The sequence below is a fragment of the Parasteatoda tepidariorum genome, chromosome 2 (assembly GCF_982258835.1).
Source record: "Parasteatoda tepidariorum strain Cologne lab strain chromosome 2, Ptep-v5.0, whole genome shotgun sequence".
NCBI lineage: Eukaryota > Metazoa > Arthropoda > Arachnida > Araneae > Theridiidae > Parasteatoda > Parasteatoda tepidariorum.
This window is the reverse complement of record NC_141756.1, coordinates 98,477,034-98,503,704: the sequence shown is the minus strand read 5'-3', so window position 1 is coordinate 98,503,704 and position 26,671 is coordinate 98,477,034. Positions and strand designations below refer to the sequence as shown.

General features: G+C 28.4%; 2 protein-coding genes across 9 annotated transcripts in view; both read left to right on the top strand.

Moving 5' to 3' along the window:
* The window catches only part of LOC107442800 (calcineurin subunit B type 2), a 132,399-nt gene that overhangs the window by 44,049 nt on the left and 61,679 nt on the right, over nt 1-26,671 (top strand). The window lies entirely within an intron of this gene.
* On the top strand, nt 981-26,276 carry Lrr47 (Leucine-rich repeat 47). 8 transcript variants are annotated; one of them, XM_087157825.1, is made up of 8 exons: nt 981-1,279; nt 3,108-3,310; nt 3,403-3,501; nt 5,050-5,466; nt 8,619-8,762; nt 11,489-11,637; nt 15,719-15,937; nt 23,490-26,276. In XM_087157825.1, the coding sequence occupies exons 2-8, from the start codon at nt 3,131-3,133 to the stop codon at nt 23,521-23,523; spliced, it is 1,242 nt and encodes a 413-aa protein (XP_087013951.1). In that variant the 5' UTR covers nt 981-1,279; nt 3,108-3,130; the 3' UTR covers nt 23,524-26,276. The 8 variants fall into 8 exon arrangements, with proteins under 8 accessions (XP_087013951.1, XP_087013956.1, XP_087013958.1 ...); XM_087157830.1 differs by lacking the exon at nt 23,490-26,276 and adding an exon at nt 18,871-19,012 and having other exon boundaries at nt 1,005-1,279; XM_087157831.1 differs by lacking the exon at nt 23,490-26,276 and adding an exon at nt 18,871-19,012 and having other exon boundaries at nt 1,008-1,348.

The window sequence follows — 26,671 nt, the reverse complement described above, 5'->3', positions numbered from 1 at the left end:
CTTTCTCATTGAAATATTTTTTCAGGAATGCAATTATATGTTAACGATTAAGTTTGTTTGTTTGTTGTTCATTTACGTCGCACTAGAGCTGCACAATGGGCTATTGGCGACGGTCTGGGAAACATCCCTGAGGATGATCCGAAGACATGCCATCACAATTTTGATCCTCTGCGGAGGGGATGGCACCCCCGCTTCGGTAGCCCGCCGACCTGCACGCGAAGTCGAGCACTTTACGGTAGCACAGTTTAACGAGGACCAATACCGCACACCCTCGGTCCCTACGCAGGCTGATCCAAGTGGTCACCCACCCGCACACTGACCGCAGCCAGTGATGCTTGACTTCGGTGATCTGCTGGGAACCGTGTCTAAACGATCAGTCCACTGCGGGACGTTAGCGATTAAAAATTACACATTTATAAATATTCTAAACCTTTATCCGGAAATCATTTAATAAAACAGAGTAAAGTAATCTAATGCAAGTAAAAGAATATCACCAATATGTGAATGTGAAATCAGGGCCAAATAAGAATTTGTACAATGGCATTTGAAATGTGAGCTATCATAAATGATGTTTTTAATGTTACTTATAATATTTGCAAAGTCATGGTGGCTCAGCGAATAGAGACTTCACCTCTCAATGAGGTGCCCCAGTTTGGCTGAGTAAAGGTTTACAATAATTGGCATTTTATCGCTATCTTGTCTGCTACGTCAAAATTTCGGCTCTATCGCATGTTCATTTTACAAAGCCGGTGTTCGTGGAGACATAGTTGTTAAAATGAAAGACTACATAGTTGTTAAAATGAAGGAATTCCTCCCATTCCTTTCAAAAACAGCTCACCCCTTTGTGAACTCCGTGAAGGAGGTCACGACTCCTAGCTAAGAGAGAACGATTAAAGGATAAGCATAAGCCATTGGTCACTTTCTTGTGACTATCGATACAAAACGTCACTTCCTAGGAGGAGGGTCTAAACCTTGGTTCCATAGGGAGCCGATTATAGTTCTTCGGCTATTACAGGAGGATCTTTTAAAGTTGGTTTTCGGTTTTTGTTCAGCACATGACAGCTTAATTTGACCATCAGTCCATCAATCAAAAAGTCTATTATTTTGATTTTTGGATGGTTTTCGTTTATTAAATGTCGGTCAAAAAACGTAAAATTGTGTTTATATTTTCGTGTCAAAGAATAGATATTTAAAAATACAATATTTAAACTGGCTATGTCAATGAATTATCAAACACTATAATTAGTTTATTTCAGCTGAAGATTTAAACCATATTTCTGTAAGCTTGTCGAATATTCACGTTAACCTGAATAATGAATAATATTTTAGTTATTTCTTCTAAATAAGAGTATGTGTTCATGTATAATAAAATAAATTTCCTTTAATTGTTTAAATACAAAAGAAAATAATTATTTTTGTATGCGTAAAATATTTTTTACGTCGTGGCTGCTGATAAGATATATTTTACTTCCTTGCATTTTATATATTGCTGATTAAATGTCTGTAGATTGTGTTATTCATTATAATATTCTTGCATCGTGAAAATCTATTGTTTCATGTGTCTAATTTCTTTTAAAAAGCTTTGTTGTCCTATTAATGATCGTTGGCAATAGCTTTTTGTGCAGTTTTAGTGCGACGTAAGTTAAGTATTATAACTGTCTAATTAGTGACAGTAATTTTTTGTTTTACAAAAACAAGGCGGGACATTCACGTAGTCATTATCATTCTGTCAGTCATGCCAACCACAATCGCCAAAGTGCCAAACTGATTTTAAATTAGCAAATTTTTTTTATAAAAGATGTAGAGGTTTGTTCAGGGGTGTCTAAGAGTTATACCCATCATGTTAGCCCTCTTCTTTCATATTTTTTTTTTTTAGTTTCTTGCATTTCATTCCCTTGAAGCTGCCAAAACTTGGCCTTTATTCTGCTGATCACAATATGGTAATCTTTCCATAAAACAAGGTGGGAAACAAATTTGGACATGCATAATTTTAATTATTTTCAATGAGCTTATACTGAAAGTGTTTTTTTTAATACTCAGATTTGAATTGTAAATTTAAAGAATTTTGATTCATATTTCTAGTGTAGAAATGTAGAAATTAAAAAAAAAACAGAAATTTGGAACAAACCCTAAGGACCAATTACCATTAGATTCATTCGCGTATAGCATTGCTGATATTTTTTTTACTTGCATCTGATTATTCTGTTTTATTGGATGATTTCCCTGTCTTGATTTTGTAGTATTCCTAATGCTAAGCCTTTCTCTTGTTGCCAACAGAATGTAATGGTATGGCTGCAGCAAAGCGTACCATGTCGCACATTATGGCATACAGTTGTTGCAAATTGTTCTTTTTTTTGAAAATCTACAGGTTTGGCCATATCCCTATCTTGATAGCTTCAATAATTTTCAAACTGTTTCCATTCCATTTTTGGGAATAAAAGAGCATTAAACACTTACAAAATTGCAAACGTTTGATCCTTTCCTAGCGTTTATTGAATAACATATTCAGAAAGGCATAAGAAGTTAAAGGTTAAAAAAAAGAAGAAAAAAAAAACAGGAAATAAATTTTTAAAGAAATGATTTCGAATAACAAACTGGCTCATTTGAACACTATTAAAATTTTTTTAAAAATTCTTCATATATAAGTCAATTTTTTATTCAAAGCCATTTTAAACATGGCTGAAATTTAAGCTCTCAAGCAAAGTTTGTCTCCTAAAAATTGTGAAGTAGTAACTACATTTCAAGAGTAATTTGTGGTCACTAAATGTTTTTTTTAAAAAAAGTAGCTGTAGTTTGTAAGAATAACTGTATTTGTAATAAAGTAGTTGTAGTTAACTACAAAAATAATCTAGTTTTTCCAACCACTGCCTGAACAAAACAAGAAGCAATAAATTTTTACTATTCATTAAAGAAGGGCTGAATAATCAAACTAAATTGAAGTCAGTGTTAAAAGTAATATGTTACTGAATAGTTTTACGTACGTTTTTATTATTAACATTACTTTTCTATATAAATAAAATATTATATAATCTCTGTCATATTTTAAAATAAGCATGTGTGTGTGACCATTAAATTAGGTGATTAATCTATTTTTGTGATATTACTAGATGATAATTACAGAAATACTATAATGAAAATCACCTGTGGTGTTGAAGTAGGAAATCGCAATGCATCTTCTGTGAAAAATAAAAAACATAGTGTTGCTACTTTGGCATTATGTCCTAAGACTAAGAAGAAAGAACTTCAAAGTGATGAGGATATTTACCTCATACTTTGCACTCACCAGAGTCCAAGGGGAACAAAATACAAAGTAATTAAAGAAGATTTTTTAAAAATGCAGACTACTTTGCATATGAAATATTTTTTGGTGTCCTAATTTCAAAAATTTTATATTGTTTTTAGATTTTCAACAATGTAGATAAATTGTTCACCAAGTTTATCAATGAAGGAAAAGCTACAATAAGATTTAAAGCACCTCCTCATGATGTTATTATTAGTAAGGTAATACATTTTGTATTCTCATGTGTATGATAATTTTTAAATTTTTTTTTAACAGTGTTGATAAATGGTTCATGTTATTTTTCAATGACATTGAAGGTATTATAAAATTGAAAGCATTATGCACCTCATAATGTAATTATTAGTTAGATAAAAAAAAATTTTCTAATTCTATGTAAGTATACTTGAGTATGAAAATTTTTCTAGATTATGATAATGTTCATAAATGTTCACTTCATTTATCAGTGACGCTAAAGGTAGTATAAAATTGAAAGCATTGTGCACTTCATAATTTAATTAGTTAGATAATAGTTTTTTTCTTTCTAATTCTATATAAGTATACTTGAGTATGAAAATTTTTCTAGGTTTTAATAATGTTCATAAATGGTTCTTCATTTATCAATGGCATTAAAGGTACCATAAAATTGAAAGCCTTAAGCTCCTTGTAATATAATTAGTTCGATGTTTTTTTTTCTAATTCTATATAATACTTACTGTTCTGATATTTGTCGTCAATTTAATATGTGTTTCCGCTAGAATTAATTTGCCTTCGAGAACTGTCTGGTCTTCTGGATTTGTGTTTCTTTTGAAGTTTGTATTATCGTAGTGGTCTTATTGAGTCATTGATATGAACATTTGTAACATCTATGTGAGCATTTGAGTCATCGATATGAACTGATTCATAGTTAATTCCTCTTTATGAGCTATTTTATTTCTCAGCTTTGTCTTCTCATCTACTCGTTAAGTGAGTTCATTAAGACAGTAAAAAATTTAGTTATTTTAAAAGCTATAGAAGGAAATAATTTTTTTTGTGCTCAAAATTTTGCTACTACAGTTGAGAACCCATTATCCGGAATGATCGGGACCATCGCTATACCGAATAACTGATTTTTCCGTTTTTCTGAATCACTACAAAACACCGTTTTTTTTTTATTGTTTATCAAACCCAACTAAAAATAAATTTTTACGAATAGTTTTAAAAACAAAAACAAAAAAACGATAAAGTAATACACATAAATTTAATAAAATGAAAAGGAAAAAAATAATAATGAAATAAAAATATATACTGGCTTAATATAAAATAAACAATAAAAGGTAAAATGGGGAAAAAAAGGGATGAGCTCCTTGGTTTTCATTTTCCTCCTCACTTTCTTCTACTTCGTCATCAAAACCATCCACTCTATTTTTTACTTCATTATTTTTCATTATTATAAAATGAAAATGGAAAAATTGCGTGCATTTCTTTTCCTTTCTATGCATGAGAAAGACATCATTTGAATATAATTCTGGATGGAAAAAAAATTCTTTCAAAAATTTCTGGAGAAAAGAGAAACAAAAAAATATCAAATTTTGTTCCGATTATCTGGTTTTCCGGTTTTCTGATTTCCGGATAAGAGGTTCTGTACTGTAGTTATTTTTTTTCAATTAACGTTAAAAAATAATAAAAAATGCAATTACAAATTTGGAAAATAGACATCATATATGGGGCTTTGTATTGTATAATGTATATTCATGTTTTAAAAAAACTAAGTTTCAAAATTTTTTCTGTAGGCTGATCCTCTTCAATTGAAAGCTTTTCTTCATGGTGTTGGCTTAACAATCGTAGGGCAGGCCAGCAAAAAAATCCGCTTCTCTCAACCTCCAACGAAGGTGGACAGACCGAAACAAAAATTGGCCATCATGAAACGAAGTGATTACCCTATCAAAAATGGATTTCCAGATAGTCTCACTTGGCTGCAAGTGCAAGGTTGCCATTTACGTAAAATTGGTCTACATGTTTTAAGACTGAAAAACCTTCAGGTTCTTGATTTAGCCAACAATTGTTTAAAAGAACTTCCTTTAGAACTTGGTGACATCCGATTGAAAGAACTTGTTTTGCATCACAATGATCTGAAATGTTTTCCTCCTGAACTAGCAACAACAGTGCTTGGACAGACTCTTCAAGTTTTAGACCTCTCTTTTAACAAGGTTTTATGAGAATTCCTTTTATTCAATATTTGCTCTACAAAATAGCATGCTAATTGGTTCAAAGAAGTCTGGACAAAAATTGTCTCTTCTTTTAATTATATATATATATATATTTTTACTTTTCATTGTTTCGTATTAGATATAATTATTAATTGTAGATATTATTATCTATAATATTTTATTTTCATTATTTTATTGTTATTTATTATTATTGGCACATATACATCTAGCAAGTTTTGTGGATTGTGTAGAAGTAAGGAAAGGAATTCCATTTCTTTTCTAGTGTTTAATTAGATATCGGTAATTTCCCAGCAGAAAATGGGACTTTTTTTGTCCAATATCTCTATTCAGTTATTTTTATTAAATATATATATGTATTTTTTTTTTTTTTTGAATAACTTTTAAAGCCTTCCAATAACATTTTATAACCATGAAATTTATTATATTCTAAATATTTTGACTTACAGCTTAAAGTAAAATGTCATTTTGAGTCACGATCATGGGTGCCACTCTTCAATCCAGGGGACTGAAATCAGTCTTGAGAAAAATCATTGGACTAAATTTCATTAATATCTCTTTCCCATTTGTTTACTTAGACTGATTTCCTTTTTTTTTCTTCTTAAAAATGTAACATATTTTCTGTTAAAAATAAAAAAAAAAATTTTTTTAGAAAACAATGTTATTTTTCTCAATTATTGCAAAATAATGAAGTAATCATGCCACACTGCAATGACAGAATGAGATTTGTACTACTGCTGAATCTAAATTTTTTAAAATTACTATCCTCCCCAATGCATTGGCATTTTGACCGAAAATAAATCAATATTTATTTATATTTTATTATAGTGTTAAAACGAAAAATAATGGTTTAGTGAAAAATAAGTAGAGATATGAATGGTTTCAGGAAAAAGTTAGCGGTTTTATTATTCAGTTATAGGTGTAAAAAGCATGCATGATTAGCTGCTATTTCTGTTTTGTTTGCTAAAGATTAATTAAGGAAAAAATGTTAAAAACAAATGATTGAGACCATTATCACAGAAAGGTAAATTTTGGAGTGAGTGAGTTATAAATTTCTGAAAATTCCAGTAACAATGATGTACCATATTAATTTGTGTAGAAAAAGGTTCAGTCTTGAAATTATTTTAGAGTTGCACCCATGGTTATGATAGCTCAGTGGTATTGAACTGTCATTGCAAAGGACTAGGGTTTGATCCCAGTGGCTAGAAGCCCATGTGACCATAACTGTTGCTAGAATGCTTTCCTTTCAAATCATGACCCATTTTATAAATAAAAATTAAAAAGAAATAATCCCACCAAGCTTCAGATCTATGAATACCAGCTTGTCTGAGAAATAAAGGCAGCCTGCAGGTAATGCTGACAATCGTGTTCTTAGTTTTGAAGTTGTTTTGAAAAACTGCTTTGTTTCTTTGAATGATTGTGATTATCATAATAAGAAATACTTTGACTACAAAATTTGATACTGTATGAAGTAGTACATTATGAATGTGAATTGCCAATGTTCTATATTCTTTTTATATAAAACCTATTTGAAACAGTACTCTCATTTTTATGCCAATTCGAATATATTTTTGATGTTGTTGCTCCCTAATATTAAAGCACTTGAAACTAATTCTACATTTTTTTCTTTTTTAAACTCTACATTAAAAGGATATTAATTTTATAAGATATATTTTAGCATGATGCAATCCTTGCCTTTTTTTCCAAAATAATAATAATAAATAATTATAAATACATAAAAATGCTTTAAGATGTCTTTTTCCAAATTCTCTTACTTTTGCTCTTAGTTGCTGTAATAGACAGAATTTTAGTTTTATGAATGCATTTTTTTCCTTTTAAAATTCTTTGAATCTGTTTTTTAGAAAACTCAAAATGAAATCATCATTAAACACTTATAAATCTTTAAATTAAACAAATATTAGTTTTTTTAGAAATGCAAAAATAGTATTTTTAGATTTTATTCAAAAACTGAGAGTGTATTTGAATTCATGTATGTACAAGGTAAGATATGAGTAGATACCACAAAGGTATTACATCAAACATAATCAGTTTAGTTTCAATATCTTACTTTCAATTGTTTGGGATTAAAATCCTTTAGGCGATAAATTGAATAACATAGAACTTATTTACCTTCTGCAGATAAATATAACAAGGTCCGTGATCTCTATACACTCTAGTGATTTCTTAACTATTTTTAATTTTGTTACTTTAAAAATGCATAATTTTCTTGGTGTTTCTACTATGTACTTCAAAAATAGAACTTATTACTTAACTTTTTATGTTTTTATTAAATTCTTTTTAATATAATTTTTGATTACTCTTCTGCTCATTTAATTTTCACTTAATAGTTCGCTTTTATTCTTTTGACATGTCAGAGTTCCCGCGGGTCAGGGAGAACAGGGAAAACCTGGAATTGTCAGGGAATTTTATTTCGACTCCAAAAGTCAGGGAATGGTCAGGGAAAGTTGCAATTTTTCTACAAAAACCTGGAAAATTCCTTTATTATACCTGAAAAAAAAACCAGTCTTAAAATTGTCAGTTCTTGAGATTCGAGTTAAATAATTCTAACATCTATTACAATTATTAATTGTAAAAATTTCACATTTTAGACAAACTGAAATGCTTCCTTCCTCATATAATATTTATTTTACTTAGAAAATCTAATACTTGGCATTACAAATGAAAGTATCAAAATTTTCTGATGAAAAATGATGTAGCATATATAAAATATGGTATTGATTTTCTTTGAAATTTAACTGATATACCTGGAAAAGTCAGGTAATTTGTTTTCTGAAATTGAGTGGGAACCCTGCATGTTCTTAAAGGTGATTTTGTAATACATTTTATTATGAAATTATATTTTAACGCACCACTCGTTGAGCCAATTGGAAAAATTATACTGCAATTTCCTTGCTATGCTATACTTTCCCATTGATAAAAATTATCATTGTCAAATAATTTTTTTTATAAATTCAGTTTATGATTTTGAAAACAGCAGTACATTAACTATTCGACAATAAATATTAAATGTACATATTTTTAAGAACCATTGAGTTATTTAATTTTTTAGTTTGTGTACATAAATTGTCATTTATTACAAAATTCTTATATGAATAGTTATTAAATTTTTTTAGATTCGTTGTCTTTCACCCTACTTTTGTCTCATGAAAAAGATCAGCGTATTGTCCCTAAAAGGCAATGGTCTTCAAAATCTCCCTCGCAACATTCATTGCTTAGAGTCTTTGAGAATGTTCAGTGCATCTCACAATGAGCTGAAAGTGAGTTGAATCCACATTTCAGTTCAAATATTCATTTATTGTATACTTTCATTTATTTACTTACTGTGTTTATTGTATTATACTTAAGAATCGTAATAAAGTGGGATTTAATGTTACTGTCCGATACTAATTAAAAACATTCTAAAAGGTTAGTCTTAACGTTTTGCTGATTATATATTTTTTATTCTTACAAATCCCTGAGATTAAACTCCCATTGTTATATTGATAATATTCATAGAACCATTTCTTTCATTGATCAGTGTAATCATAATTCTTTAGTTTTGATTCTCGTAAGGATTTATTACTAACACCATCTGTTCTCAAATCTAATTTGTTGTAGTATAGTGTGTGTTTTGTATACGGATCATCATTATCCCCTTAACAGTGACATATATTTCAGAAAAATGCACCAAAAATGGATAAAAGTTTTGACTTTTTAATTGTGTTTTTTATATTATTATAAAAATTAGAAAATGTTTTTTGTTACAAAAATAGAATTTTAAATGCAATAACTACTGTATTTATAATTTTTACATACACATAAAAAAGTAATGGATTACACACACATCTTATTCAATTAGAGCAAATGAAACAAAATTTTGAAGCTAAATGTAATATAACTAGTACAATATAATATAAAAACAACAATATGATTTTCGATACATAAATTTTACAAATCTTTTACAGTATGGTATATCCCAAACAAGCCCATATCATACTCTTTTCCCTTGACTGAAGTCGTAATCGGTGAAAAACTAGGACCACTAATGCCATCTATTAGGAAAATAGTGAATTAAGTGTCCTGAAGTAGAAACAAACTCAGCTCTCGTTTCACAAAATATAGACATTAATTTTTAGTTCGGGCATCACAAATACTGCACATAGTAGTTGTCTGAACTGGATTCGGACAACTACTATGTGCAGTATTTGTGATGCCCGAACTAAAAATTAATGTTCGGACGACACTTGGAAGGGGTTAAGGGGGAATCACAGACAATTAGTGTAACATTAAGAAGCAAACCATTCAATTTTATCCATTTTTCATTTTAGCAAATGCTTACTGGTTTACTAAAACAAATGCCATACATTATTTTTGTGATAATTGTTGGCCCCTTGGTGAATTTCATGCCAATCCTTTTGCACACTTATTAGTTAGTGGTTGGATTCTATCATGAATCATTCGAATATGATTTTTGCTTACCACTAATTTGGTAATTGGTAAAAATATACTTTTATGTATTTCGATATCAGAACCAAATAATTTTGATATATATTATGTCCACTCAGGATATAGTTTATTTCACAAATTTTGCTGTAAATTATTGTTATATATTCATAATTTATCGTTTTTCTTCATGATAATTGTTGGCCCCTTGGTGAATTTCATGCCAATCCTTTTGCACACTTATTAGTTAGTGGTTGGATTCTATCATGAATCATTCGAATATGATTTTTGCTTACCACTAATTTGGTAATTGGTAAAAATATACTTTTATGTATTTCGATATCAGAACCAAATAATTTTGATATATATTATGTCCACTCAGGATATAGTTTATTTCACAAATTTTGCTGTAAATTATTGTTATATATTCATAACTTATCGTTTTTCTTCGTAATTAACATCTGATACGCATTTCGTTTTCATCCTACATTGGCACTTTACATTTTGGTTGTAAAGAGCTGGAGTTTGCTCGAGTGACCTTTAAAGAAATAATTAAGATAAAATTGTTTTGAACTTAGACTTTGAAAAATATTCACCTTTTGTTTTGATTGGGACTTTTATTTCAAATTGATAAAATGGCATGATTCCAAACATTGGATAGAAGACAAAATTTTAAAAAAAATCACCCATTTATAATGATATTGAAGATATCAAAGAGGCTATGGAAAGTGTTATTACAGAAAAATTTAAATCTTTTTCTTGAATAAGAAAAACTTTGGAGGAGCTAAAGTTAGATTAATCTAGTGAAGCTGTTGATGCTCGAATAGTTGATATGGAAGCATCTTTGGATTTAATCAATGAAGGCGTAGAAAAGTTAGAGGTATGTCTTAAAAATCCAGTTTGATTTACATAAACCTGCTCAAATAGCCGATACTAGTTCAACTTTGTTACATTAATGTCATATTGTTCATGGATAAAACTAGAGCTGATTCAGATAAAGATCTCGGCTTTCTAATCGATAATTTATTGAAAAATACTGAAACCCTGTAATTTTTAAAGTTGGAAACTAATGAACTAATTAACGCTTTATTGATTAATGTGGTTGCAAGTAAATTGGATCAAAATTCTGGAAAAGCTTTTGAAGTGTGTCTCATGTCTAAAGATTTTCCTATAGAAGACAAGACTGAGAAATTTGTCTGTAGGCCACTAAAGAGAAAATTATCAGTAGTATTTTTATTTTCTACTAGATTTTGCTTCTAAATTTTTATAGAAAGAAATATTTATTTTTCTTAGTATGAAGGAATGTTACAAATATTATAAGATACACTTGAGATGCAGTTTGTGACTTATGTTACTGTTAATAAACTGTTGCTTTTTGTTCATAACTTATCATTGTTTGTCATTAATTAGTATATGAAAGTTTATAAAAGTTTTAACCTATGTATATAAATTTGAAAAATAAATTGTAAAAATTCCAAAAATGTTTTCCTAAAATCTAGGAAAGTTAAAAAACAAAACTAGTTAGTGACTAACATAATTTCATTGATGGCTGATTTTTCAGGTACTCCCATTTGGAATTAGAAAACTACAACTGGACAGTTTAGATTTGTTTCATAATCCCTTAGATACTGATGTTGTTTTGAGGCCTATGACTCCCTGGCAATTGCCTTCTTTACTAGAATGTGCTGCATCAGCTGTTGTCACTCAAAAGTAAGAATTTTTTTTTTACAGGAAAGTGATAAAATTTTAAAGTGGTATTTACAAAAACTCAGAATCCAGGGGCTTAAAAAATTCAGAATTTTTAGAAGCCCACACACTACGGAATGAAAAGTTTAAAAGTAAACTCTTTTGCTTTTTAGTTTATTTTTTTGATAGTATCTTTTTATTTGGCAGCAGCTAAAATTTAAATATGCAGGGGCTTAAAAATTTCAGAATTTTTAAGAGCCTGCATGACAAATTAGGTAAAAGGGAAATAAAAAGTTGCTTGATAGCTTTTATTGAAAACAATTATTTTTTTTAGTCTAATATTGTCTAAAAATAAATTAAACTAATAAAATATGAGTTAAACAAGCAGGGACTACAGAGGTATAGGGCAAAATTCGGAAATCTGTTGCATTTTTAGCAGTGGCCATTTTTCAATTAATTATTCAGGGCTGCCAACTTCAAATTTTATGGGAATTTTCTTCTAGTGGTTGTTAAGTTTATGTTTTAATGTATGTTTCTTTGTCTTTTAAATTTGATTTAAATTTTTTTTCCACACTACTGCATGTAAATGTTTCAAAAGTTCATATGAAACATCACTTTGCTCCAGCTCTCTAGTACTAGTAAGACTTTTAAAATGTTGACAAAATTACCAAAAATTCCACAAGTTATAGTTTTTGACCACTTGTCATGTCCCTCACATACTACTAAAACAAGAGATGTAGGAGGATAAGATTTTTATTTGTAGGTTTAAATTTCCAAATAAACTACTACACTACTAAACTTAGTGGCACGACAGCCCATAGAGGGCCAAGGCCTACTGTGCCAGTGTAATGAGAAATACAAACTATCCGTATTTATTCTGTGATCTAATAATTTATGTAATGTTATGCCAATAACTAAATGCTATCTATTAAGAATAGTAAGGAAAGATAAATATATGTTAATTACCTACTCGCAAAGTATATTACACAAAGATATATGCTAATTTCTTACCCATTACATACATTTCTTCTGCTCTGCTCTCTGATGTATTATTGCACAACTACTGAAACACGTATAGTTTGCCTAAAGTAAGAACTCTCTTAACAATTCGTCTGGACCCTTGGCGGTGACTATGATAACGAGGTATAACTATTTTAAGCAGGGGTGTGGGGTCATTGTTTAGGACAGGTTTCGGCTCGGGTTGGTGAGATAATGGGAATCTTTTTGTTCGGTCTATTATAATAGCCCTAAAGTGGATTTGGTGGGGGGAGGGGGATTCTTGCTCTCTCATGTACAAATCTGCTGTGTTTTGCAAGTTTCTCAGATTTAGACTTCATTTTCTGCCCTCTGAAATCAAACCGAAAAATCTTTAGAGTTTTCGATCCCAGGGACAGTTAAAGATTGCCAAGTTTTTCCCTAATAACAAAAGAAAATTTTAGTCCTTAAACTTGACTTGGGGATCATTCACTAATTACTTATTTTCATGTGTGTCCCCAGAGCAGTAAATAATCACAAAGCTTCATCTCTTCAAAATTTTCTTCTTACATTTAATAAGGATAATTATCCATTTAATAAAGGTAAGAAATAATTGAGATTTTTAATCCTAAGAATTTTTACAAGAGGGACTATCCACCAATTGCATAAGATTTTTGCAAACGTTATTGTACTTCGTAACTATTTTAAATGCAGCAAAAAATTTTATGTTATTCATATTTGTTATTCCAAAAATCTTTAACTCCATTAAAATGAAAAATTTAACTAGCTTAGATTTGTTAAATATTATAGTCATAGGTACCATATAATAATTTAAAGCAAAAAGTTCAACTTCTATACTCATTGTATTTACATTTCAAGATCATTTACATTTTTTTAATCATTTCATTAAAAAAGTACTGAACCAAGTAGCAAATTTTAATAAAAATTTGTATTCTTATATACATTTGTAAATTACTTTGTAAATTATTACAGTTTTCTTGGCTTGCTTAATTTTTTACATGCCTTTGATATTAATCTTGTAAATGTTTTGTTGAATTATGCTTTTATAAATAACTTTTATTTAAATCTAAAAAATACCCTTTATAATAATAGTTTAATTAATTATAATTTTGAATTAAATTTTTTTGCATAGTTAAGTAAAGTAATTATTAATTAAAAAAATATAATGAGCCACTCAATATTGCATAGATTCAAAATTGTGCATTAATTGTTTCTATGGTGGTTGATATAATCAAGAAAAGAGATCTTTGTCAGAAACTAAATTTTTTATTAAGATCATGTAAAGTTTTTGAAAATTATTTTGGATTTTGTTAATATGTATATGAAGAACTTTAATCAAAGAGAAGAAAATTCTTTTATTGTATCCTAATTATATTTTTTTAAAGTGCTTCAAAATATTTGAATGCTTAAAAAGTGTTTAAGGTGCATTTGTTTTGTTGAAAAATTTGGCTATGCACTCTTTATATAGTAGTATATGCATCTTAAAATTGCGCTAATGTGAATTTTTTAAATGCTAACTTGTTTATATTTTGTTATTGTAATACTGATTACTGATAGATAGTTTGGAAAATAGGCACATCTGCCCACTTTTCTTATTTTTTAATGGGCTTTTGATTAAAATTTTCCACAGTGCATTTATTTAAAAAATGGTCTGCTAAGCAGGTTTATTATTATCATTTTTCTCCTTTTCTCTTTGGGGATCAGCACCCCATAAGTGCTATCTTGGTTAGATTTATGCTGGTTAAGTGTTTTTTTAAATTTTTTTTACATTTTTTAAAAATATTGTATTGTATTAGAATGTATCGTACATGTACATAATCATTTGTATTTATTTATTTTTTTAATTTTAAAATTATATTAAATTATTATCGCGTGAGGCAGCTTTAAAAACTACTCAAACTCAAAAAAATAATAACTCGAATTGATTAAGTCCGAAAACCTTAAAAGAACCGAAATCTTAGAAAATAATTTTCTTAAACAAAATCGACTACAAAAAAAAAAGAAAAGCATCTGCTCTCTGTAAAAAACGGTTCACAATGATCAAGTCATTTTCGGACCATTTTTCAGCTGATTCCACTCTATTTTTTTCAAATTCTGAAAAAAATATGCATGAAACGCAAATTTCAAAATTTAGTCAGCAAAATTAATCTTAATAAATCAAGCAACAAAGAAAATAATTTTTTTTTTTTTGTTGTTGCTTGTTTTATTATGAATCGATAAATTCACATCTTTTACTGATCATTTGTTCGTTGGTTAATTATCGTTTTCTATCTATTTCCCCCCTCCTAATTCTGAGATTTTTATTCTTTTAATACGATACACGAATTTAATCTGACAAATTACTTTTTGACTTGCTCTGTTCACAGCAATTCTTTTTAATTTTTGGGGGGCATTTCTATTGTTTTTCAAATATTGATGTTTTAAATACAATGTTATTATGACACACGTATTTAGTAGAATACCGAGGTATCACTTTTAAACACTCAATTTGAAAAATTATTTTAAGTAAAAATAATAATATTAAAAAAAGCGCTATAATTTTGGTTTAAATTTCAATCTAAAAAAAAACTACGCTGGTAAACTATTAGGAATTTTTTGCATCTTTGAAGCTAACTATCACCCCTGGTTTTAAAGTATTCCAACTTTATCTGTGTGTTTTAAATGTACAGCTAGAGCCATGGTGGATCAGGGGATAGAGCACTCGCCATCCAATTAAGTGAACCGGATTCGAATACCTGTGATAGATGGTCGATGCGAATTCCACATCCGCCTTGCACCGACCACAGTACTGACGTAAAATATCCTCAGTGGTAGACGGATCATGGGTTAGAGCCCCCCTGCCGTCTGGCTAACCGGGGGTTTTCGTGGTTTTCCCCACCATGTAATGCAAATGCGGGTAAATTTAATCAAAAAGTCCTCCACGTTTTTTCCCCAGCAAATTTATCCCAATATTTGATACAGGAGTTCCCTTGTCTTCTGTATTAGGTTCAAAATTACAAGGTTGAACATTAGTAGTCCTAAACCCAAAATTCGGACGGCTGTTCAACGACGTTATTAAAAAAAATGTACTGTTAAATTGAGTGAAATAAAATGTATATTTTCTTTGTAGTGTTTCCTACACAGCTGAAGATCTACCTAAGAGTCTTATTGATTACATAACTGAGCAGTGTCCCTGTCCCTGTGGAAAGAAAGTATTTCAAAATGTATCATCCTGTATACTCGTACTGGATCTGTACAAATTAGCTTCAACAGTAGTTTATATTAACAACACAAGTCGCTTTAAAGTTCCCCTCGAAGTCTATTTTTGCTCAACAAAATGTTGGAAGAAGTAAGTGCATTCATTATATCGTATCTCTTAAAGAAATATAACTCAAAATCAAAAATAGTAACTTCTCTCCCAATTTCTTATCTACTGTCTCTCCTGGTTAAAATTACGAGTTAGTGTCACATAAATTTGATCTCTCTTGCACGAATAATAATAAGTATATTATGCTAATGAATGTTATACAGCTGTGAAATTTTTAATGATGAAACTTATAATAATTGCTCGTAACACGCTGAAGCAGCATGCCATTTTTAAAGTGGTACTTTTTTACACATTTATCAATACCCTAGCAACAAAATAACTTGGGCCTTCATTGGACCGATATTCACAAATCACCTCTCATTACAGGTTCAAAGGCCCGTTATTTCTCTGATATTGGCCTGATATAGAAATGTCCCTTTCATCCAATATCAGCCTTATACAGAATTGTCAGATTCACCCGATATTTTATATTTATTATTCAGCCAATATATGCCTTATATTGACTTTATATAGGTTGTTATTGATCCTATATAGGATTATTATATTAAAAAACTAGACATCCCGATATTGGTCCCTGGGTGCATGGTCATATGGGACCCATATTGTGCCAATTGTATGCCCAACTGGGGCCAAGGTGAAATTGTTGCTATGGTAATATTCATCGAAACTGATCTATAAGTTCAATAAATGTTTTTTTTCTCAGTTAAATGATTTCTGAAATATTTTTTGTAATGTACAGTCTGACTTCTATTTAACGAACTTCCATTTTGCAAATTTCTCTTTTTTGCTTTTTTTTTTTTTCTTTTTTGAGGAACCAAAAGCATTTTGGAAATTTCTTTGTAAAATAACTTCAAAATAGAAAAGTCAATTTTCTATTTTACAAACTTTTAAGATCCACTTTCCCTATTTCCCAAAATATTTCAGAATATTTCAAACTTGTTAACTCATTTTATGGAGGAAATGATCTAGAATTGATTTTCACAGCCCTTTAGAGAAAGCAGTAAATTCCTTTTCCCTTTTTGTTTGCATTTCATACAGGAATCCATGGCGAAAGTCAATTTACGAGAAAGCATAACAGAAATTTCTAAAGCATGGCACTGTTATGTTACAAATCGTACTATTCGTAACAGTTTTGCTAAAGCTGGATTTTTAGTCATCCCGGAGAATTTGAAAAGTGCGGAGGACGAGGATTCCATTCCTTTAGAAGAACTTAAAAGGTTAAAAAAATAAGGGCACAGCTAAGAGTGAACCATGAAATTAATGATGATGTAGGATTAATGATATTCTTCTTATTGATTCTGTGAAGCTGCAACCACAAAAACATTAACTGAATCAGATATTTTATACAATGTGAAAAATAAACACAATACAGCAATAAATTGTGAGGAAGGCGGAAATATTGAAGAAATCACCAAAGTTTCGTATGATAAAATGTTAAAATCATTTTAAACAATTCGATAGTAGATAATAATTTACAAGATAAAGGTGTATCAATTGCTATTTTAATTATGTCTAGTGTTTATGAATTTAAAACCTGTTAAGTGTTGTTTAAGTATTTCAACTGATGATTTTCTATTTAACGAATTTTCCAGATAGCGAACTTTTTATCAGGATTTAACAACTTCGTTAAATAGAAGTCCGACTGTATTTGTATTTACTTAAAATTGTTATATAACAAGTCTAGTTATTGTTAATTTCAAAATATTTATTGTGATTTATTTTTAGTTGCTTTAAAACATTGTTTCAGATTTAGCCTTAAATCTAAGTATTCATCAGTTTCACTGAAATTTCTTCGTTTGAGTTTAAAGTATTTAGTTGAATTTAAACTTTGCAAGAAATTATTGTTCATGGAGAATTTTTAAATAAAAATTTAATTGAACTAGTCTAATTAAGAACATTTTAAATAAAATATAATTTGGTCATTTGTATTATAGCATTTTTATTTTAAATTTTTTTCCATCAATTATTTTATAGGAGATTTAGTTAAATATTTTTTATTTTACTTATTAAAATAATATTATTACATATTAAAATAATATTAGCTTCCTGTTTTACTTGACATGTTTTCACTGCATGAGATTTTTTTAAAGTTTCTAATTTATTATTACTTTTTTTTTTTAAATTCAAATATTCAAATTCTTAACTTTCGTTTTATAAAGCTAATACATTTCTTTATACTCTTGAAATTTGCATTGTTGTTGCTGTCTAACCTTAGGAATCCTAAAAGGACAGTAAAAATAATCCTAAATAAATCAAAAATAATCCTTAGTTAGGATTATTTTTCATTCAGGATTATTATCAGGAATGATGCATTTCCTCCAAAGTGAAGACCATTCCAGAAGAAATTAATTTCTTCTAATTCAGATGGAAGAAACTCTTCTTTAAAAAGAAACATCAAATATATATATAATAAAATATAGTCAAGCTTAATTTATATTTATATAAAGAGCTGTTAAAATACCATACTTAACATATACACTTTTGCTACTACGAATAACATACGAATTTTTATAATCAAATTATCTTCAGTATGAATACTCTAACAGACTCTTACATAATATAGTATGTAGATTTTTGTATAAAACTCTAAAAAATAAAGTGAAATTAGTATAAATAAAATTAGTATATATTAGTATATATATTATGAAATTGGTATAAATTATAAACGATAAAAGGTTGAAAACTTTCTGGTACTATATTAAATTTAATTAATTTAAATTGCTTCTATAAAACTTATTGCTAAACAATTATATTAGTTGTTTTTAGTTTCTTCCTGCGTGGTTGAAGAAACAGGTTTCTTCCACACAAAATGACAACTTTATTTTTATAGATTTTTTTTAACCTCCGTCTTGTTTTAAATAGCATTTTGCAAGCTGTAATGCCCAGCCACTTAAATTATGATTTTTGTTTTGTTTATTTTTTTATCATATTATAAATGTTGAATAAAATTGCAGGTATGAAGGACAAGAACTCATCTGATTGCTGATACTCATAAGAGAAAACGAAAATATTTAATTTATCAGTATTCTTTTTTTTTTTTTTAAATTTTTTGTAGCAGTATTAAATGTGTATTTTTTATAAATAAAATTACAAAAATAACATATGTTTCGGAAACATTTTTTAAAAATATTTTGGAAAGATATTTATAAGCAGTTTTCAAAATAAGGAATGCTGCCACAACTAAAATAGTGTCTTGATAAATTGTAGTGAATTAATTTTAAAATAGCAATCTTTTTATGCCATATTTCTTTTTGTTCTTCAAAATGGAAATTTTTTGAATGCCTAACTGTACAAAAAATTTTGCAATTTATTTATAATTTTATAATGTATTGAATATATTGAATTATATTCTATCAAAGCTTTTAAAAATTGCAAGATTTGTACAATTGCCAAGTTTAAGCTCTTTTCCCATTTAAACGTCAATAATTTATTATGCATATGTTAACTAAAAAAATATGTTGCATACATAACCAGCTGTCTTTAACAGAACAGGCAATGCTTCAAACTGGTTTAAATTATTGTTTGATGACAGAAAATAAAATAAATGTATTTACACGCAGTCATGTTTGAAATTTAATTTTCTTTAAACAAAATAATGTAAATAAAATTAATTTTATGATTGGTTTCTAAATTTCTTGATTAAAAACTTCATTCAGCTCAAAAAACAGTCGACATGTTTCAAGTGCTCAAAAACAGATGTCCATTTTCAAGACTTGCCAAATGTAAATGAGAAGAAACAAAAATGATTTGAAATGTAAATTGTAAAGTGGGAATGCATTTTACCCTCATTTGCTTCTCTCTGCTACTGTGGTTTTTATAGTTTTGTTTCTCGCCTTTAATTTTCCATTTTTCTTTGGCAATTTTTACTTTTTATATTTTAAATCACTTTTGTGTCTTCTCATTCATGACATGTCTTGAAAATGGGTGCCTATTTGTGAACTCTTGAAGCATGTCAATTGTTTTTGTTTCCTCCTATTTATTTATTTTTAAAGCTAAGGAAGTTTTTAATTGGGTAATATGTTACTGCTTCAGTTTCTTTGGATTATTTATTTAATGTTACTAAATTATTGTTAGATACTTATCAAGAGCTTGATCAAATATCATAGAACCAAAAATTTGATCTTTGGCATTTTTATTAATTTAATTGCAACTGGTTCCAATTTCTATGAAGATTTTTTTATAAAGTAAAATTGAACTTTTATAAAATAGTTTTAAAAATGGAATGATCAAAAGCAATACAATAATTTTCCCAATCTCATAGAAGGGGAGAGGGTGTGCTAGTGTGGACAGCTGGCATAATTCTGTCATTTATGGGCCAACATTTCTCTAAAAATTTTGTCAGATTCTCAAAACCTGATCAAAACATATTTTGTTAAATTGCAAATTTTAAAACAAGGTTTTTATGAAGAAAAAGCAAATTATGAATTTGTTTTTTAATAGCCACTTTATTTTATTTTTATTCATTGTTTTTCAATAATAGGAGATGGTCATTCATGAATATGCAGATTGCAAGTTTTATGTCACACTTTTTCAGAATATATTTCAACCCCCTTGTCACAAAGTGTCAAACTTCACTATACGTTCTACCCCCTTGTCATGTGTCACACTATTTCATACAGGGCTCTCAACTATAACACATTTTGCAAAATATTTTATAGAGTAGTATACAATTGGAAATCAGTTTTTGGTAATTTTGCCAACATTTTAAAAGCCTGACCATGAGGGAATTGAAACAAAATGGCACTTATATATCATATAAACTTTTAAATCATTTGCATTTCGTAGTGTAGAAAGTAACTAAATCAAACTTACAAAGCAAAGAATGTTACATTAGAATGTAAAATCCAGTCTGTGTCTGCATTTTAATTAAGTAACTAACATTTTAAGTTAAAAATAAATGCAATAAAATAATCTTTTTTTTTTGAAATTTCACAACTCTGATTTCCTTCCAGAAAGAAATGTTGATTTGTCGTGAAGAACTGCATAATCATTTCACTGACATCATCATCAAAGGCTCGACAGTCCAGGGTGGGCCTTGGCTTTCTCACAAAGTTTTTTTCCCATGCTAACCTTTTTCCTGTTAGTGTTTTCCAGTTATTAGTTTTTAAGACCAAAAGGTCTTTTTCTAGGCCAGCTATCCATCTCAAATTTCGCCTGCCTGGTCTTGCGTTGAAAACTCTTTTTGTGGTATGATCTTCATCTATTCTGATAATGTGACCTGCACATTTTATTCTTTGTTATTTAATGAAGTTAATAATGTCAGGTTCATTACGTGAGTGACAAAGCTCTAAATTTGTTCTTCTAAGCCTCGTGTTCTTCTAAGCCTCGCACTATTTCGCTGACTATTTTACTGATAAATAAACAGTCTGGAGGTTTTAAAGTCTTCCTTCCCTTTTGCCTACACTATCAAAAGTATAAATTTTATTCAATTTTTGATTGTTTGCTACTAATATTATATAAGGGGTAATCACGAGATATAAATGATATTAATAATAAGAGAGCATTGAAATAGCCCTATCACACAGAGGAGTATTCTGCCAAATTATCGTGAAAAAAAATTACATAAGTGCTTCACGATTTATTTTGAGAAAATTGACTTGGCTACTATTTTCTGTCTATTGCTAATACTATGAGCGCTAAAATAAAATGTCAAAAAAACTGATGAAACAAAAAAAATTTTTTTGAATTTTTTTTTGCAATATGTTGCTTACCCTACAAAGATGCCAAATATATAAAAATTTCAATTTTGAATTTTTTGTCCCTTAGGTTGATTTTTCAATTGCACGGCAGTATTCATCACTTGTGATGTCTTAAACAATCAGGGTTCGTTTTTTATTGCATCACTTAAATAGACTTTCTTGGACAATTTAAATGTCTCATTAACTAAATAAACAGGTAAAAAGCAATTCTATTTTCTTTAGGAAAAAGTTTTCAGTAAGTTAGGACAGAAAATAATTTATTTTTATAGAGGTGCTGTAACTGTTCATTATGTACAAATGTGTATTTATTTTGTTGAAAAATAGCAAAATATTTAATTTGCTTGTTATAAGTATACTTCTCTACCAAAAAGGCACAACACTTATAGATAGCTCCACTTTTGATTTGCATTTTTTTAAAAAATTAATCTATCATATGTTAAAGTAGAGAAAGGTCTCAACATGGCAACTCATATTGAGCTTTTTTTGATAATAATGTGAGTTGATGATATAAACATTGTTAAGGATGTACGTTCAAGGTTGAATTAATTAATTTTGAATTTTACTTGCTTTTTAAGTCAAGGTTGGAATTTTGCCTGGAAGAAGCCTGTTTATTCCAGGTCTCCGGGGAAAAAAACTGGTCAAAATGAACTGAGGAAACTAAAGATGCACACTTCAATTGTTTAGTAATAAGTTTAGTACACAAATGTTTAAAGTTTAAAAGAAAATTAATATAGTATCAGATTGTTAAGTGATTTTCACATCTAGTACTTTCTAAAATAACTATTTTTACACAAATTTAGGTTTATACAAAATTTTAAAATCAATTTATCAATTGTCAGTTAAAGCATGCATTCTTAACAGTTTTTAATGTAAGAATTAGTATACTATTAATGATTGTAAATTCTATTGCATTATTGAAATTTGGTTGTGATATTTTAACAGTTCTTTATAAAATTAGGTTTGCATGAAACATTAAAAGAAACTATAATTGGTTTAAATTCTTAAAAAATTCATTAAATTTATTAATTTTTTCTTCTTCTAATTGTTGCTCTCCTTAGTTAGAAATAATGTATCAAATAGTTGGAAATCTATTCCGTTATTTAAATTCAATCAGCAATTTTACATGTTTATTGTTTTAATATTTCCTTTTTGCAAATGCTTGTACCTTTTTTCCCCTCATTGGGTTTGAAGATTTCTGTCTCTTAAATGACAATTTAATTATTTTTTTTAAAATATAAAAATTTTTGTGTCTTAAGCAGAAAACAATTGAGTGTTGATCTAGTGACGAAATGTCCGTTTTCAAACTTTACAGAAAAACACACTATCAGCATGCAGAGTAAAAAAAATTTTTAACTCTAGAACTTTTATAGTGGCGATTAAAATGTAAATATTTCTTTATTTATAAGATTTATTGACTGATGTAGTTTATTTCATGTTTGTATAAAAAGAAAAAAGAAAATATTTCTTTTATGTATTAAAAAAAAAGAGACCCTATATGAAGAATTGGATTGTTGTTGTCCGCTATTAAGGCATCGGGGTTGCGATTATTCTTGTTTTCCAGTGGTGCCATCTATGGCCAATAATTAAACATTTGATTGACAATATAAAAAAACACCAATATGCATCAATTCAATATAATTTTTTTCAAGGAAAATTGATTTTTTACCCTTATCAGACCACTGCATGACATTTTCACACATATGATGGCTAACATCATTTTTATCTCACTTATTTGCAATAAATTTAATTGTAATTAATTTTATTAGTATTATTTGATGGGAAGTAAAATATTTTTGGATCATTAAGGGTTATAACCGTGAACATCTAGTATGTGTTTTATATTACCTTCACTTTTTTTAATTTTCTTTTATTAGATTCTACAGCTTCACTGCTAATCAAAGGAACTAACGACGTCATCTGCATTTAAGAGCTGAAAATTTTCTATTTCAAGCTTTACAATATTCTCATAATTACTTTTGGAATGGAGTTACTTTCATCGGGAAGCTTCTCATATATAGTCACATTGTTAAAAATATTTAGTCATTTTTGTTGAGTTCTATTTTTCCTCTTTGTGATTTATTTCTATTTAGGTTGAATTATTTCTGCATTGGAAGTGTGCTAAAAGTAGTGCACTAAAACAATATAAACAAAGTTGAATTAATAACTTAAAATTAATTTGCAAAGAAGGAGACTTCTCTCTGAGATAAATACATATTTGATTTAGTAAATCAAATTAAGACTTGGGAGCCACAACATAAATTTTCTTTCAACAGCAAGCAAAATAATGAATTGAGTTGAACTCGAAATGTTGAATATCTGTATTTATTTGTACTATACAAAATAAGAATTAGATAAAATGAAATGTCTGCAGAAAATACTCTGTTGCTCATTAAAAGTAATAGCTGTATTAATAATATATACTTAGAAATGTAATGTAGCTTCTCCACATATTAGGATTAACTCTGTTACTCATTAAAATCTTTTTTTCATTAAACTTTGTTATTCATTAAATTCGAATTGACTCTGTTCCTCATTGAATTAGGATTGATTCTGTTACTCATTAGGACTCTATTACTCATTGAAAGTAATATACACATAGCTGTATTAATAATATATATCTTGAAATGTAATGAAGCTTCTCCACGTATTAGGATTGACTCTGTTACTCATTAAACTCTGTTACTCATTAAACTTTGTTATTCATTAAATTAGGATTGACTCTTTTCATCATTAAACTCTCTCATTAAATTACAGGGTGCGTAGCGTTTTTAAAAGGTGCTTATTTTTGTTTTTTACAAGCCCTTAAAGGTGCTTATTTTCGTTTTTTAAAAGCCCTTAAAGGTGCTTTTTCTATTAGTGTTTTTAAAAAGTGCTTAATTTTCCCTGTTCCAAAACTTGATTTTTTTTTTACCATGTTGATTTTTGCCACAAATTATGCAAAAAGACATTGTCCTATTCAACGTTTTCACAATTAATTCAACCCCAATCTATTTTGGCGTACCGCTGGTCTGTAGTGTATGAAAACATCATTTGTTTTACATGTTAGATGAAATACTTGCGCGTCCGCACTTGTGTATACTGAGCTGGATTCAGTGGTAAGGTTTTTTGACTCTCATGTGCAACCCTGCTGCATTTTGCAAGAGATTCTCAATTTCAGACTTCATTTTCCGCCCTCTATAATAGAATCGAAAAATCTATAGAATTTTTGCTGATTACAGGGACCAACTAAACATTGTCATTTTTTTTCTCTGTCGTTTGTGACGCGCCATCATCTTATGTTACTGTAAATAAAACCGGATAAAACCATCAATTGTCAAAAACTTGCCAACCCTGTCTAATTATGATATTTTTCAAAGTGCTTAAAAATATTTTTTGAGTGCTTGAAAGGTGCTTAAAAAGTGCTTATTTTTTGTTGAAAGATTTGGCTACGCACCCTGAATTAGGATTGATTCTGTTACTCATCAGGACTTGATTACTCATTAAAAGTTATATACACATAGCTGTATTAATAATATACATATATCTTGAAAAATGTAATGAAGCTTCTCCACATACTAGGAATGTATCTTGAGAGTCACATCACCTTTAAATAAACTGACCAACCGAAATTAGTAAGTATTGATTGCAAAATTATATTACTTTCAAGATTAATTTTTAAAATTTTTTGAATTAATGTTTTATATAATTAGTTTAAAAAACAAACTTTAAAAAAGAAATACTGAGACATAAGACTACAATTACTTGTTTGTGTACATTTCTTTTAGCATACTTCCTATGTGTCATAGAATATTCGATATTTTCTGCACAAAATATCCCCTTTCAATTTATGTGATACATAATTTACTATGTATAGATTGTGTAAATATATATTTTATAATCATGCATTTCTTGCTTAAAAATTTTATTTAAATAGTTTTTGGATGAACAAATTTTCAAAATAAGTTTTTGGAGACAAAAAATGTTTTAAAAATTTGTTTATTCATTTTTGATAATGTTTTGAACTTGTTTTTAGTTTAAAATGTTTCTCTAACTGAAGAGTGTACTGTGAGAGAAAGACGGGGCAATTGATTAATCACCAGATTGTAAACCAATCATTCAATCAACGACACTAAAACTTTAAATTGTTGTTTTATATATAATTGAATTATTTTGACAATTAATTGTTTGGCTCTTTGGAATAATAATATGGTTTTCAAGTAAATTTAACAATGGAGGGTATTACGAAGGAATATGCAATTAAATTATTGTATACATTAAAAGCAAAAGGAAACTAGGAATATACTGTTGGATATAATGAATGTTTTTTTTTTCTTCCATAGAATAATTTATGCATTCATAAAAAAAGAATTTTTTGTTCGGATTTTTCGCAATAGATCTCTTTCTTATGCTTTTGCTCCCTCTGTTGATTTCTGGGTCCTGTACATGCTCGAAAGTTCTAGGTATGAATCAAAAAGTAAAGTCAAATTAAAATATTTTGACTTTACTTTTCTGAGACATTTTTAGACAAATATGGTAAATAAATTGCATTTATAATGAAATTTTTACTTCTTTTTTTACAAAAAAAAAGACATGATATTTGAACTCTTAATTATTGTAACTGCAAAAAAAATAATTTATGAAATAAGTAATAACTTTTATGAGTAGTTGAAAAAAAAAAGAAAGTAAAACTAATTTTGCTAAAATCATTTTACTTTCATCTTTATTAGTTTTAGATTAGTTCGAATGTGGGGCATGCATTTCATAATATTCAGATCTATATTAATTTTTTTTTAAATTCTTTGTTTTGAAACCTTTGTTAAGGAATTTTGGCATTTAATTATGTAATGAAACATTACTTTAGTATTAATTTATGGTTTGAACCTTGTTTTTTGTAGTTTTTATTTTAAAGATTTTTAATTGGTAATTAAAACAATACTGCAATGTAGTTAACAACTTCTGGGTTTATACATATTTCCACATTTTGTTCACAATATGCTGTAATCTCATACTGAATTCATTATTTATTAGTTTGAAACTTGTTTTTTGGATCATACATGGGGCATTGTATTTCATACGA

Bases quoted from the DNA above. Each gene is read 5' to 3' on its own strand.
- Lrr47 (XM_087157825.1), top strand. From the start codon at position 3,131: ATGAAAATCACCTGTGGTGTTGAAGTAGGAAATCGCAATGCATCTTCT. The intron at 5,467-8,618 runs GTTTTATGAGAA...AAATTTTTTTAG, and splicing joins TAGACCTCTCTTTTAACAAG to ATTCGTTGTCTTTCACCCTA. The intron at 8,763-11,488 runs GTGAGTTGAATC...CTGATTTTTCAG, and splicing joins CATCTCACAATGAGCTGAAA to GTACTCCCATTTGGAATTAG.